The sequence below is a fragment of the Brachionichthys hirsutus genome, chromosome 16 (assembly GCF_040956055.1).
Source record: "Brachionichthys hirsutus isolate HB-005 chromosome 16, CSIRO-AGI_Bhir_v1, whole genome shotgun sequence".
Taxonomy (NCBI): Eukaryota; Metazoa; Chordata; class Actinopteri; order Lophiiformes; family Brachionichthyidae; genus Brachionichthys; species Brachionichthys hirsutus.
In genome coordinates, this window is record NC_090912.1 from 3,755,861 (window position 1) to 3,769,426 (window position 13,566).

General features: G+C 44.1%; 3 protein-coding genes and 1 non-coding gene across 4 annotated transcripts; 2 read left to right on the top strand and 2 right to left on the bottom strand.

Annotated features, from left to right (window-relative positions):
• Positions 1–15: 15 nt before the first annotated feature.
• On the bottom strand, positions 16–1,669 carry rrp7a (ribosomal RNA processing 7 homolog A). The gene is made up of 7 exons (XM_068750277.1): positions 1,589–1,669; positions 1,261–1,403; positions 1,013–1,138; positions 795–918; positions 538–635; positions 256–463; positions 16–159 (listed from the first exon to the last, which is right to left on the bottom strand). The coding sequence occupies exons 1-7, from the start codon at positions 1,650–1,652 to the stop codon at positions 74–76; spliced, it is 849 nt and encodes a 282-aa protein (XP_068606378.1). The 5' UTR covers positions 1,653–1,669; the 3' UTR covers positions 16–73.
• Positions 1,670–2,367: 698 nt separating this feature from the next.
• Positions 2,368–6,975, bottom strand: poldip3 (polymerase (DNA-directed), delta interacting protein 3). Its single transcript, XM_068750025.1, has 10 exons — positions 6,908–6,975; positions 6,325–6,425; positions 5,760–6,184; positions 5,594–5,638; positions 5,411–5,494; positions 4,754–4,969; positions 4,324–4,401; positions 4,081–4,210; positions 3,864–3,930; positions 2,368–3,521 (listed from the first exon to the last, which is right to left on the bottom strand). Exons 1-10 carry the CDS (start codon positions 6,973–6,975, stop codon positions 3,302–3,304), a joined length of 1,434 nt encoding a protein of 477 aa, XP_068606126.1. The 3' UTR covers positions 2,368–3,301.
• A 508-nt stretch (positions 6,976–7,483) lies between these two features.
• LOC137906200 (U12 minor spliceosomal RNA) lies at positions 7,484–7,637 on the top strand. Its single transcript, XR_011105889.1, has one exon. It is a non-coding gene; the product is annotated as a U12 minor spliceosomal RNA (small nuclear RNA).
• A 326-nt stretch (positions 7,638–7,963) lies between these two features.
• fam234b (family with sequence similarity 234 member B) lies at positions 7,964–13,151 on the top strand. The gene is made up of 13 exons (XM_068750338.1): positions 7,964–8,000; positions 8,492–8,926; positions 9,299–9,403; positions 9,482–9,649; positions 9,887–10,002; positions 10,248–10,398; positions 10,502–10,643; positions 10,956–11,150; positions 11,331–11,409; positions 11,580–11,747; positions 11,938–12,058; positions 12,241–12,461; positions 12,563–13,151. Exons 1-13 carry the CDS (start codon positions 7,964–7,966, stop codon positions 12,563–12,565), a joined length of 1,941 nt encoding a protein of 646 aa, XP_068606439.1. The 3' UTR covers positions 12,566–13,151.
• Positions 13,152–13,566: the final 415 nt, after the last annotated feature.

Here is a 13,566-nt window from a genome sequence, read left to right on the forward strand (position 1 = left end):
GTCTTGTTTGCCACGGCTGTTTCACGAGTTTATTTCAACAACAAAGTCCAGTTAAGTGAATAAAACAATGTATTCAGTAAGGTTTGAACTTCCTCTGCGCCCTCAGCAGAGCTATTCTTTGCTTATCCTCCTCAAATTTTTTCCTGAGTTCAGCAATATCTGGGGAAAATAAGAATGTATATCATGCAAAACTTTCGGTTGCAAATACTTCCCAAACTCCTCCACAGAATGCCAACAACATCCATCCAAACTCACGTTCTTTCTGTGTGTTTCTGTGCTGCCAGGTGTAGAAGTTCATGAGCTCCTTCCTCTTCTTCTTCCTCATCTCTTTCTGTAGAGTCCTATGATTGGCTGCTTCACTGTGTGGTCGAGCCTTGGCACCCTTTGGTCCTCTTGTGACTTTCACCCAGCCCTCTTCATCCTCTTGTTCCTGCTCAGCCTCCTTTTTCTGCTTCTCTGCATCCTGTATCCAAACACACCCAAATTGAAGCTGCATGGATTCTTAGGTGTGTGTGTGTGGGGCTGCAGAATTCTTACCTCCTCTTTCCGCTTGTCATAATCTTCAATAAAGGAGTCGACAATTTCTTGCAGTTTATCCGGCTGGATAAAAGATTCTGTGTACTTCTGAATCCATTCTGGCATAAGACGGTGCATATAAATAAAAAGTATAACCAGACTTGCACAGAAACCATATTGTAGATGTGAATTTAAGAAACGTAACAATGTCAATTGTGTTAAATGAAAAATATTTATCCTTGCATCAACAAAAATAGATTTACTACGGCATTACTCACTCTGTACTCCAGTCCTCACTGTATGCTGTGACGTGCAGACCACCAAAGGTTCGCTGTGTGGGTGTGATTTAGCTGCCGTCAAACTGGAGCTGTTCTGGAACACGATGTAGCCCACCTTAAAACACTAGGAAGGACAATCGGAGACACAAGAAGAGTAAATATCCACCAAATGCACAATGTTTAGAACGAGTACTGCTTTCAAAGTGGTAAGAACTCACTTGTTTTGCAACTGGTTTGAAGAACTTGGACAACTTGGGTCCAGATTCCTGAGGGGAGCCCGGATGTTCTCTTAGCTCCACGGACTGGACGCAGCCAAACTTTGAGAACAATTCTTTGACGACAGCCTGAAACACGTAAAACAGGAATAACAGTCTGCTGTAGCTGTAGTATATCTTAGTACGACACTAATTATAATGATCTGTACAGACAGTTAACCATCATTGTAGTAAGTGCTTGCATGAAGTACCTCTGAGCAGTACGGAGGGACGTTGAGGACGAACAACGTTCGATCCAGAGGTCGATGCGAGCTCCTCTCAGCACGCACTCTGTGCTCTTTCACAAACAGTTGGTGCTGGGCGGCGCTGCCCGGACTAAACTTCAAGGAAATGACTGATAGACGGGAGAGGAAATCAAGCAAACGTGTTACTTTACGCTAGCATCACGAATCTTTCATGCGATCCCAATAGGCGGCTACAGGCCAGCACTAATCCCCCCACCCAGAGTCAAATAAAAGGAACATGCATGTCCGCTACTAACGCAAATAAATCAAATTATTGTCATTTTACTCGTAATACCTGTAAATCCTCCAGGAATAGTATAAGACTGAGCATTAGCGTGTTTCTTCTTGGACGGCGCCATCTTGGTATGACGTTTCACCATGAGCGCTGCCAGATCTCGCGAGAAAACCAAGGAACCTCGTTTGCGTAAACAAGCCTCGAACGATACACGTAGCCTCCATGTCATTCACTGCGATTGTAAAACACTAACTTGGAATTTCACATTTTATAGAATTCTCTGGAAAGTGACAAACGTGCCTGGTTCATTGCGACGGTGTTTATTTTATTTTATTCCATAGCTTTCACATTTTAAATACAGAAATCTATAATAGTTTCTGTCATATTGACGAAGGCCTGGTTATTGCAGCATACATGCACGTAAAACTCCAGCATTGAAGTTAATAAAATATATACGGCAAAATTAGGTTGCATGCAGGCTTCTATCTTTTAACTTTATATTAATCTAGAACTATGCAGATTTCTGTAAGTAATGGAGTACCATTTTCCTTCCTCCCCCCCCCTCCTTTCCGAGCCAACACTGTCACCTAGTGAACACAACCAGGACTCAGCAACGGTATTACAATAGCATCGGTGGTATTTCAACTTCAAAGAAGCTTTATCAATAAATAAACTTCACACATCAGCATAGCCTGTCATATTTAATTTGGTGATTGCAGATCTATGTACAAAGTTAAGGCAGCATAAAGGTGTGAGCCACACATAATCGGGAAGGTGGACTCTGTCACTCTGTGTGCTGGTCCCTTTACAGTTATCACATTTTCATCACCAAATAAATGGAGAATTATAACTGCAAAACCACTAAAGTAAAAATATTTCATTAGCAGTTTGATTTTAGGAAGATTGAATGTTTGCTTACGGCATGGATCTTTATCATCATCAGACAGGACAGACGAGTCTCAGACAAATGTGCATATCAAAATATTTAATGGGGATATTTCAGACAGGTCTAACCCTCTAGTCTCATCTTGACGGCAAAAGCAAGAATGTAGTCATTGAAGGCAAATAAAAGAGTAACGTGTACTAGAAAGAATTCAACATCCATTGCCTCAAAACTGGACAACCAAGTGAAACCAGCCACAAACAGCACACGAATCCGGATGGTCAAACTAATGTCGATATACGGCGACTGCTGGGAAACTGATTTGCTGACATGACGGTGGCAGAGACGTTTCAGTCATTTCAGGGAGGGGTGTTGGGGAGTTGACGACAGGAGAACCTAGAGTTAGAGAATATTGAATTAAATGCTCCAGCATGAATCCCCCCCAAAACATTAACCTTTAACAAAATACATCCACAGTAACAACGGTGCTGAGGGGCTTTTATTTTTTATGTCTCCCTAACACTCCTCATTCTTGAATATAAACTTGACTTTATATTGTTTTAAAACGTGTATGAATGACAAAAAAAAAGGAGCAAAAAATAACATATGAACATAACCAGTTCGACTTTGCATCTTCACCACAGTGAACTAAAACTATTTGCACGCTTCCTTCCACTGAACCTTCCTCAGAATAAACCGGTGACGTACGGATGGTAAAAACAGAAAACGACATTTCGCACAACCAGAAAAGAGAAGTCACGTATATCAAATATGTAAAAACCAGCGTCATACGAGAGAACGTGGGCTGCCTGCTTGTCAAGGTGAAAAACCCAGTTTGTATGTGAACACTGATTATGCAGCTATAATGAGCATTTCCTAGAAGACACAAGCTATATCTTTATGCGAAAAGCAGTGGCCTGTGAGCCGGGGGGCTCGGTGGTGGTGGTGGTGGACTGGGTGGTGGACTTGAACAGAGCCTTGAGGATGGTCTGGGGGTCCACTTCTGGAGTGGGCTGAGAGGAGGCCCGCTGACCAGTAGGGCGAGTCAAGGAGGGGGGCAAACCATCTCTCTTCGTTCCGTCGCCTGTGCCAGGAGTGTCACTAAGCCTCCTGTAGGAGTCAATGAGAAGGTGAAGAACGGACGAAGTGGATGATCCGATCACCAACTGTATCATCAGCGTAACAAACCACAACAAAAAGTAACCATAAATAACAACTAACTTGTGTACCAAACTTTAAATACTCTAAAACAAATCCTGTCCGGATCCTTATTTCTTCAAGATTTTTCAGGTTATCACTTGTAATTGTCTAGACAGAATGTCAATAGGTTTGATAAATACAAGAATTAAATCAGGCAATCAAAGGGGAATTCAAGCTCATGTGGCAATATGCTAAATAACAGATGTTCATCTAAACACAATAATTTGAACTAAACTTTTTGAGCTTACTTACAATAAAATGGGCTGATCAGAAGTGATGACATTCCCCTGAATGTGAAGGTTACACTTCATGGGTTGGCCTGGGCAGAAAAAAGTGATAAAAAATAAATACAAAATACACAGATAGAGTCCCTCCGTTTAACGGACAGCCTCTGTGACGTCGAAGCAGGCAAGAACCCAAAAGCCAGAGATCCAGCTCGTGCTTGAGGGTTTGCTTAACTGGCACTCACCGTCCAGGCAGCGATTGTTGTACTTCCTGTATGCACTGACGGCATCATCTTTACGGACAAACACCACCTCAGCGACACCCACCCTCACCAGGCGTGCTCGCTTCAAGGCTCCGCACACACAGAACAGTTCCTGATGGGGATTACAAGCACGCCCGATGAGTCATCACAGAGATGCAGCACCCGGCTCGTAACTGAACACTGAATCGTACAAAATGTTGTTCAGAATCAGGGTGATTTACTCACAACAATGTCTTCCTCAGTGACACGGGGATGGAGGTTGTTCACCGTTATTTTCGTCCCCTCCAGCGGACTGAAATTGGGCTGCGAGGAAATATGACATATATGATGTAAGAGCAGCAAGCACAGTGACGAGGTTTTCATCGTAATTCACAAAACGAATCTGTGGCTTCAGCACAAAGAAAATGTCCTCTTTGAACACATCAGATGTTATTCTATTTTCCCTTCTCTGGCGATGGGACAACTGGAAAACCATTGAATTGTGGGTATTTTTCTGCAGGTACATGGCCATCTTTACAAGCTAACACTGCATTATTGAAGAGTTGGAAACTGTGCAAGCTCAAGCATCGTTTGATGCTGACCTTCTATGACCTGACTACAATGGTGATAAGCCTCAAGAACAGAATGGAGTAGAGAAATAAGCTCAAACATCTACCTGCGGAAGAGTAGGAGCTATGGTGCCGGTTTCTGCTGTGCTTTGCTGGAGAGTCCTAGAGACTGGTTGCAAAGCCACGGGCCTGGAAGCAGCCATGCTGGTGCTGGGACGGGTGGGAGCTACAGGGACAGGAGGACGTGGGGCTGTGTACGTATCGTTTTTAACGACCTTGGTTATCGGGGTTGACATGGAGAATATGGAGCCCATTGATCCAGACTACGCACAAGACAGAAAAGATTAGTTCAGTTATGGGAAACAGGCCATGATTGGCAGTTGGTATCACTTGTGCTCCGAACAAAAGCAACGAATGAGAGTTCCACGACTGCAAATGAGGCTGAGCTTCAGAATGTAGCAGAAGATAAGGTTACTACAATGTGGTTTTATTTACCGATATGCTGAGTTCTGTTTATTTATTACAGGATTTGATACGGCCACACGTGTTTTGATCTGCTTATTTCAATCAATGAGCGTCACAAATACAGTCTGTTTTGAAAGAGGCAGGCATAGAGGAAAATAAAAAATAAGTTATGTGAAATAAATTGCTGCAGTCATAATCTTTTTAGCATTAAACTGCGGTTTTCTGATTACATCTTAAGCTGTAATTGTGGGATTTTTAGAACACTAATTTAGACAACATATGAATTTAGCAGCTCTTACCCGTGATTGTAGCATATTGCCGGTATTAGGTGTAGTAATCTTTATTTGTTTATTGGAAATGCTGTCACGCTCCTTCGAGATGGGCTGCAGAAAACAGAACCCTATTACAGTACCATGTCTACAAACACAAGAATTGCTCGCAATTTCTAATGTTTGGAAAAATGATAGGAACAACAGCTCTACCTGTGAGGCTGAACGCATTCCACTTGACAACCCGACTGGACGTTGCTGTGAAGAGATGTCAAACATTTATAGTAAGCATGTCAAAGAGCTTTTATTCTGACACAACTATACAACACATGCTGTGCCAGTTACCTTCTATGAACAAAAATACTTGTTTTGACCTCACCTGGATGGTCTTGATTATTTTTAGGGGAGGTGCAGCAGCCATCTGCATGTGGGTCCCTCCGAAGCTCCTCTTGAGGCTCAGCCTATCACGAGCATCCATCATTCTTTTATTATTGTTCACGGCTAGTGTTGAACCACCCCTCGCACTCAGTCCTTGTGCATTAGAAGCAAACTGCCTTGTGATGACACTGGTAGGACTGTTGTTACTATGAATCTGAATCGGTGGCACAAGTGCCTGGCTTTGCAGATGGTGTGCTATTGCTGTTATCTGCATGGCATGTGCAGGAACACTGAACTGGTTTTGCCCCTGTTTACGGGAGTTGATCATTTGGCGAGCATCTTGCACTCCTGCTGCTCCCCTACCGCGGATTTTGAAGCGAGCATCTTTCTGACCCAGCTTTTCTCTGGCATCTTTCACGTGAAACCCTAAAGAGAGAGGAAGAAAATTTAGTAAAATGTAGTAACATTTTCTCAGATATAATTTCCAATCTGTAGTTTTTCTCCGAGTATGAGAGTGCCTATGATCACGGATTTGTGTTTGTCCACCTAAGTATGTTAACCCTTACCCGTTCCTCCTCCAAGCCGCTGCCGGGCGTCATTAACCCCAATCTTCTGCCGGGCATCAAAACTATGGCCGACACCTCCTGCACCCCGTCCAAACATAGGTCTAAGAGACAGAAAATATAATATAACGAAAAGGATTGTGTCTTTAGGTTACTCAAACCGATCAATTGAAGTTGTTAGTAATGTTTAAATCATTATGTTTGACCTAAGAAAGATTTAATAAGCAGAAAATAATTGTTAGCATGCTAACGGCATGAGTCCGCCTAGTAAAGCTGAATACAAGCATAAAGATACTGACCATAGTTTATTAGTTGCCGCAATATTTACTCAATTAAACTATTGCCATTTGTTTGGTAAAAATCCTATGATTTAAAAATTTAAGAAGAAGGTAAAGGCATGTTGATCATGTACGCTAGGTAGCCTTGCGTTTACGAGGTAGCGTTAAGCTAACGTCATACAATGGTGAGTGCAGTTAGCATTTTTTTAGGTAGCTAAATATAGCCACCATTAGCCACGATTTAAAATTACAATTACTGGAACACTACAAAAAAAACAGCTGCGTTCTTGATTTTATAGTTAGAATACCTTTTAACTGGTGGATTGCGGTTAATACCGCGCTGTCGTATGACTTCATCCAAAGATACGTCTGCCATTTTCTTCTGTCTCTACGACACAAGCGCGCGCGTGCGTGCTTTTCGCATCACGGACTACGGAAGCTGAATAGGGAAAAATACACACAACCCGGAAACTCAGAACCTAACTCAAAATTAGATAATATTTTTAGTTAAGCACGTTGAAACCCAGAATGGAATAGATTTAATTACAATGTGATGCCCATGGACAGCTCCCACATTGATCAACAGCAAACCACTGTGTTTATTACAACTCGGCTATCGATTAATCATAACGCAACGCGTAATAATAAATGCCTCGATACCCGTGGGTCTTTGCGCCAGATTTGTCGCAACAAACGCCGCGTGTGTGCAAAGCAAATACAGACTATAGACACAAAAACACAGCTCCGTGTTTATTTTGTGTATATTTGAAACAAAAAGTACTTTCCTTTTGATAAAACAATGGTTTACCAATTGTATTTGTTTGAACCCTAACACAGAGGACACTGACTACCTGCCTAGTCTGCTCCTCGGCGCCGGTGACGGTATGCCTTAAACTGATGAGTAAGGAAAATAACGACGCGGGGTGACGCCCGCGTCCTCGTTCAAATTGCGAGATGAATTTTTGAACGGGTAAAGGTCTGCTCGTTTAGGTGACTTGCTTACTTCGCGAGATGCCTAGCGGGACCGGGACCTTCCCCGCACCCCCCCCCCCGCAATGTTCAAAGGAAAATGTGTCTGCCTTTCGTCTTGTATTAGTGGTGCACGGAGTGAAAGTGACATATTTGGAACTAATAAAACGCTCGGTGACGTCATTTGTGTCGGTCTGTTTTGATTATTGTTGTTATTCCTAAACAAAATGCAACGCGGTTTCATGCAACGGAATACAGACTACAGAAATGGATCGACCGAGAACAAAACCTCGAAATCCCAGAATGCAATTGGGCAGGCGCAACTGCGACCTGCTAGTCTGCGAGGCGAGCCGCGCTCATCACCGCCGTTATCCCACGTCTCTGACAGAGGAGAAATGGCCGCAGCACTGTCCCGTGCCCTAAAACTGCCCGGTAAGACGCACTTCACGCACTTCACGCACAGATAACGCCGGAACCACCGCCGGAACCACCGCCGGTCAGAACGCGGCGGTTTGCGGCAGCATATGGCATCCTTTTGACCCGCTAGGTGCGAGCTAACGTCAACCTAGTACAATGCAGCCGGAGAGAAAACAAACAAAACACAGGGGGGTTATTTTACATGTGACGTCATCAAAGCGCCCGGTTTAAGATGAAATTGCGTCACTTATGACAATGGGATTATTGCATTTGTATTTAATTTCCTAATATTTCTGTTGCTAGATTTTGAAAGATGTCGCTTTATGAGCCAAAAAACTGTCTTGTCTGATTATTATAGGACCTTATGGTTAGAATCCGTATTTGTAGTAATAGATGATAAACATTGCTGGTATTATTGCAGTCTCTACATCATATTGCCCTGTGCAGTTTTATGTCTCAGAATAAAGTTTATGGAATACCATTTGTTCACCTCTGTGTCTCTGCAGGGAAGAAGGGCCCCGACCTCGGGGAGTACGACCCTCTCACCCAAGCGGACAGCGAGGACGAGAGCGAAGAGGATGACCTCGTCCTCAACTACCCCCGAAAGGAGGAGGAGGAAGAGGAAGACGAATGGAGGGAACGACTCCCCAGTAAATCCAGACTGGGCAGGGATGAGATGAAAAGCCTGCAGTACTGGAGCCACAGGGAGTCAGCCAGAGACAGGACAGGGGACGAAAGAGGGGGGCTTGGACCTCACGGAGGTTCTGGGCTGGGCATTCATAGCGGTGACGCCGAAGAGAAGAGGATGAGGATGAAGAACGCTATCCGGGGTGCATTTTTCCTAGTGCCTCTGGTCTGTACCACTTTGCTTGTGCTGCTGTGTGCATTTCTGATTCCATGCCGGAAGGGGCAATGGGAGAAAGCGCTGGGACACGCAGGAGGTAAAGAGAACAACAACAACTCTAAAGTAGAAAGTAGAAGAGCTACACCCGTTTGGTTTCGTTGTGGAGATTACAGACTGTCCTAAGATACGATGCACAACAGCAGTAATGACAACGTGTGGCGAGACGTCGCCGGCTCACCCATTCATTAGTAATAACAGCCGTTTGTGTTTGCACATGCAAGATGGAAGCATCGGGGTGCGGTAACGAACACGGCCTCTGTAGAATCAAGTCTCTGATTGACACGTGCGTGTTTTCAGTGTTTTACGAAGCGGCCCCACGGCCATTAATGATTCGATCCTCCATTGCTCTCGTGTTTTGTCTGAACTACAATGAATTGAACGTGATTTTTCTCGCGGTGTCCCCGTGAAGGCGTCACTCCGCCTGCTCTGGCCCTGTGGGATGTGGACGGGGATTCGGTGGAGGACGTGTTTCTGGGTGTCACTGAATGGACCAACGACACCCGCCCCGCCCAAGGTAACCCCGTGTCAATTCTTTGAAACATCGAAATGTATTTTAACATCCAACATCGCTGTGAACCACCGTTTAAACCAGTTCATAGTGCGGTGGCCCTGTCGGCGGTCAGCGGTCAGGTGCTGTGGAGGAAGGTCATGCAGGAGTCTGTGATGTACATCCAGTGTGGGCTCCAGATCGGCACCCGCACGTCGCCTGTAGTCCTCCTGATCAGCAAGTCCACTGTTACAGCCGTCAACGGCACCACAGGTGAGGAGACGACGTCTAACCGTTTCATTAGAAACCAGCAAGCAGCCAGTGGCCACGCCCAGCGCTCCAGTCTGCAGTCGCTATAATCGCTCAAACGATGGCGTGCTAGCTTTGTTGCCAGAATGGCAAGAGGTAGTGCGTTTCAGCAAACCGTGACAACGCCATCTCTCCGTGACGGAGGTAAAAATGCAAAAGAAAGACAAGTGGGTGAAAGCGTTTATCTTTCACCCCCCCCAGGGAACAACCTGTGGTCCGTCCTGCTTCAGAACATTGAATCCCAGGCGGTGTTACTTCCAGACCTGCAGGACGACTCAGTCCCAGATCTATTGATCGCCACCCTACCTGCGGATGAGGTATGATTCGTACAGCCACCTCCCCTTTAAGAAGAATAAACACTTCTGACTCCGCTTTGTGAAAAAACTATCAAGTGAAGGGTTTACCTCATTTTTTTCTAGTCTTCCTGTTTCAGAGAGAAACAGGGGAACAATTAATTCTGAGATTAATCTCACTCATTCTGCTGGCACTTTTCTGTAGGTGTATCAGTGATGTCATCACATTCTCAGGTCACATACCAGAGTTCTGTTCTTTTCACTCCCAGGCTTTGGATCTCTCCCTGACCCTGATCTCTGGGCTGAAGGGAGTGAAGCTAGGACACCCTGTACCTTTCAACCTCACTGCACACGGAAAGCTGATTGGTCCCTCGCTGCACGAGACGCAACAAGGCGCATTTTACATGCTCTTTGGACTAGGTGGGGGAAATCAGCCAGGAATATCAGGGCTTCAGACTCACAGCAAAGGCCCAACAGTTTCAAAGTGTTTTAAACAGGTTTGTTTTGTGACAATGTCTGTTAGGTGATGTGGAGGCCGTCTCGCTGTGCGATATCTACTTTCACGCCACTGGTGAATTACCCACGGCTCAAGCAGTGCAGAGGAAAGATACGGTGTGGGAGGGGCTCAAGAAAACCAATTCCACCCCTTTCACACACATTTACAGGTGACTGGCACCTGATTCGGCTGTACAGAAATCTTGTTATAATTTATAGCATTTAATAATAATAAACATTCAATCTGTTAGTATGAAAAAGAACTTCCTGCAGTTAAAATGATCCCGTAGACCGAAACATTATCTTAGAAAGTCAACAGCTAGAAATACTCCAAACATGCATGTTTTTTATGATTATTGTTTGATTTATAAAGAGATTTTGTTCCACACACAGGGAAGAGGCAATGTTTAGTTCCTACAGGTCTATTAGTCATTTTACAACAAAATAAATCACAAAAATCACCTTAGTCTTCTTCTTTTTAGAGGATCTGAACCTGTGGAGTTCATGCTCCCTCTTGTGGCTGGTTTTGGCAACAACCACAACCGACTGGACACAGTTTCAAACCAAAACTCCACCAAAAGCGACTGGGTGTTGGTGCACGGCTCCAGCAAACTGTCAGTGCTCAGGCAGAAGGACATACGGAAGGAATGGACCTTCAGCTCGGGTCCCATCTACAGGTAAAACCCTGCAGAGATCGCGTTTCAGTTAGCATGTAAAATAAAATCAAACCAACGTTACACGCCAAACCAACGCGAGTCCTTAATCTGACATCAATTCCAACATGAAAAAAATCACTTCTGGTTTCTTTGAACTGCAGAAAGCAACTTTAGTCACATTTTCCTTTCTGTGTGTCGCAGCCAACCTGCCCCAGGACACTTCAATGAGGACGGAGTCCCTGATCTGTTCATTCAGCATTCAGCAAAAGGCATCATGCAGGTAATCGTATGACTCAATGCAGGGGGGGGGGGGGCACACGCTGTGCAAATGTCTGGTGATACTAAAGGGCGATAAATTAATAATACTCTTCAACATATGCTTTTATGTTATTTTGTTATATATAATGTTATATATATACCTTCATTTTTCTCCTGTGCTTTGTCTCTCAGGCGCAGGTTGTCAATGGCGCAAATGGTCGTCTTCTCTGGACGGCCGAGTTTGTGTGTCCTTATCTTGTTCTGGAAACTTCTGCAATCTCCACCTCAACTGGCCGATCAGTTTTCCTCTTCTGGGCCAGCGAACCAATCAAAGCACAGAAGGACGTTATCAAGACAGCCGTGAGTCTGCTGTAGACAAGAAGAAGATTATTGATGCTTGATTCTGGTCTGTTCAGGCAAATATATAGAAACAGAAAAGATCCTCGTCTGTGTGTGAACAAAGGACACATCTAATTACGCCTTATAGTTGTTAAGCTGGAGGCATAAATAAAACGATGATGCATATTTAACATCCTTGCTTGTTGTCAAGGTGACACCAGGTGTTGCCGCAGCAGAGCCGCTCATAAGAAAACTTTTCCTGTTGCACCCTGCGTATCCCACAATCCTCCTGGAGCTCACCAGCACCACAGACACCACAGTCACCTCTGCAGGTAAACACGCCATCCTCCAGAGCAGTTCCTGCTTTAACGCGTCAACGCTCACACACGATATCCTGACCTTTTTGTCCACCGTCTTAGAAGTCTGATTACTGAGCTTATGATGTCAGAAAAGAAAAATATACCAACACATGTGCAAGTGACACAAATGTCATACTTCCTGCTTCCTCCTACAGTGAGTTACCAGGAGGGCGAGAAAGACGCCACCTACATCACCGTGTCCTCCAGACCCTCGCCCGAGTCCGAGCCCGGCGCTCGGATAGTGAAGAGCATGAGCCTCAGAGCCGCCATCACAAAAGCACAAATAGTCCGACTCGGAGGCGAGACCAAGGAGCCGCTCGAACCTGGTGCGTTTGAGGTCAACGCCTTCTTCAGACGTCTGACCTTTAAACATCAGGTAAGAAGCGTGAGACGCAGCCAGGCTCACATTCAGTGCTCTGGGTGTGTAACGTGGGCTAAGTTGATCGGTCACATTGATTACGTCTCTGCTTTGTTTAGTGAACCGCCAGCGCCACCACGTAGGAAGACGCACAACTAAAAGAGTTCGTACGAAAGGGGGTGAAAGTCGTGGACCGTTCTGCACCAAGGAGACACCGATCAGACGTGTTTGTTACATTTGTTCATTTCATTTTTGGTACTTGAGAAAGAGATTTGTGTAAAAAAGATTGTTTGAAATGTTATCTAAATGATTTTACTGCCTTTCGGAGACTTTTTAATCGTGTGTTCCTTGTTTGAACTTGATAGCAGACTAACTTCATACTCTTCTTATTAACGCTGATGAAAAACCATGTAAATAATTGTCTTCTTGACATGCATCCGTCTGGCTCCATTCTCGTGGTTCCATCCCCGATTCTGCATGCATTTCTGTCCCTAAGCCACGAACAGCCTGCGCATCACCAAGTTCAGCATCGCACGGAGCCTGTAAATATTTATGCTGCACAGTATTTATTGACTGTTTGAACATTTTAATATGTTTTAGTTTGGATGATAGATTTGTGTTGTAAAGGAACCAATCCGTTGTTTTCTTACGTTGTGTGATTGTCTGCTACGTCTCCCACGGTAACAGAAACAATAATAATAAACAACAATACACATTAAAAATATCTAAGGTTTGTATTTTTCATTACATCTGAAAATTTCACAAATATTAATATGTGAATTCCAGGAAAATTTAACAGCAAATCTTTAAGATAATAGTGTTATAAAAAGATTATGTATAAATACAACATCCCAACATTGTTTTATTTATTACTAGAACATTACAATAAAATATAGTAAATAGTGGGGACTCAGATCAGCAAAAACTTCGCTGCACTGAATGAATAATCTTAAGAGAACATATAAATATAAATTAAACACGAGCCATCAACACTGATCGGCTCCGCAGAAAGGTGCTGAAGAGCTTGTTTGTGTTGTCAAGCTTCATGAAATAACACACCAGCAGATAACACAACATTAAAGGGACAGTTCAATCAAAAGAAAGCAAATCTGTTGTGCTATTT

Bases quoted from the DNA above. Each gene is read 5' to 3' on its own strand.
- rrp7a (XM_068750277.1), bottom strand. From the start codon at position 1,652: ATGGCGCCGTCCAAGAAGAAACACGCTAATGCTCAGTCTTATACTATT. The intron at 1,404-1,588 runs GTATTACGAGTA...CCCGTCTATCAG, and splicing joins TATTCCTGGAGGATTTACAG to TCATTTCCTTGAAGTTTAGT. The intron at 636-794 runs GTGAGTAATGCC...GTCTTATGCCAG, and splicing joins AGTGAGGACTGGAGTACAGA to AATGGATTCAGAAGTACACA.
- fam234b (XM_068750338.1), top strand. From the start codon at position 7,964: ATGGCCGCAGCACTGTCCCGTGCCCTAAAACTGCCCG. The intron at 8,001-8,491 runs GTAAGACGCACT...GTGTCTCTGCAG, and splicing joins CCGTGCCCTAAAACTGCCCG to GGAAGAAGGGCCCCGACCTC. The intron at 10,399-10,501 runs GTGGGGGAAATC...AATGTCTGTTAG, and splicing joins TTACATGCTCTTTGGACTAG to GTGATGTGGAGGCCGTCTCG.
- poldip3 (XM_068750025.1), bottom strand. From the start codon at position 6,975: ATGGCAGACGTATCTTTGGATGAAGTCATACGACAGCGCGGTATTAAC. The intron at 5,495-5,593 runs GTAGAGCTGTTG...TGTTTTCTGCAG, and splicing joins GAATGCGTTCAGCCTCACAG to CCCATCTCGAAGGAGCGTGA. The intron at 4,970-5,410 runs GTAAGAGCTGCT...TCTTGTGCGTAG, and splicing joins GCAATATGCTACAATCACGG to TCTGGATCAATGGGCTCCAT.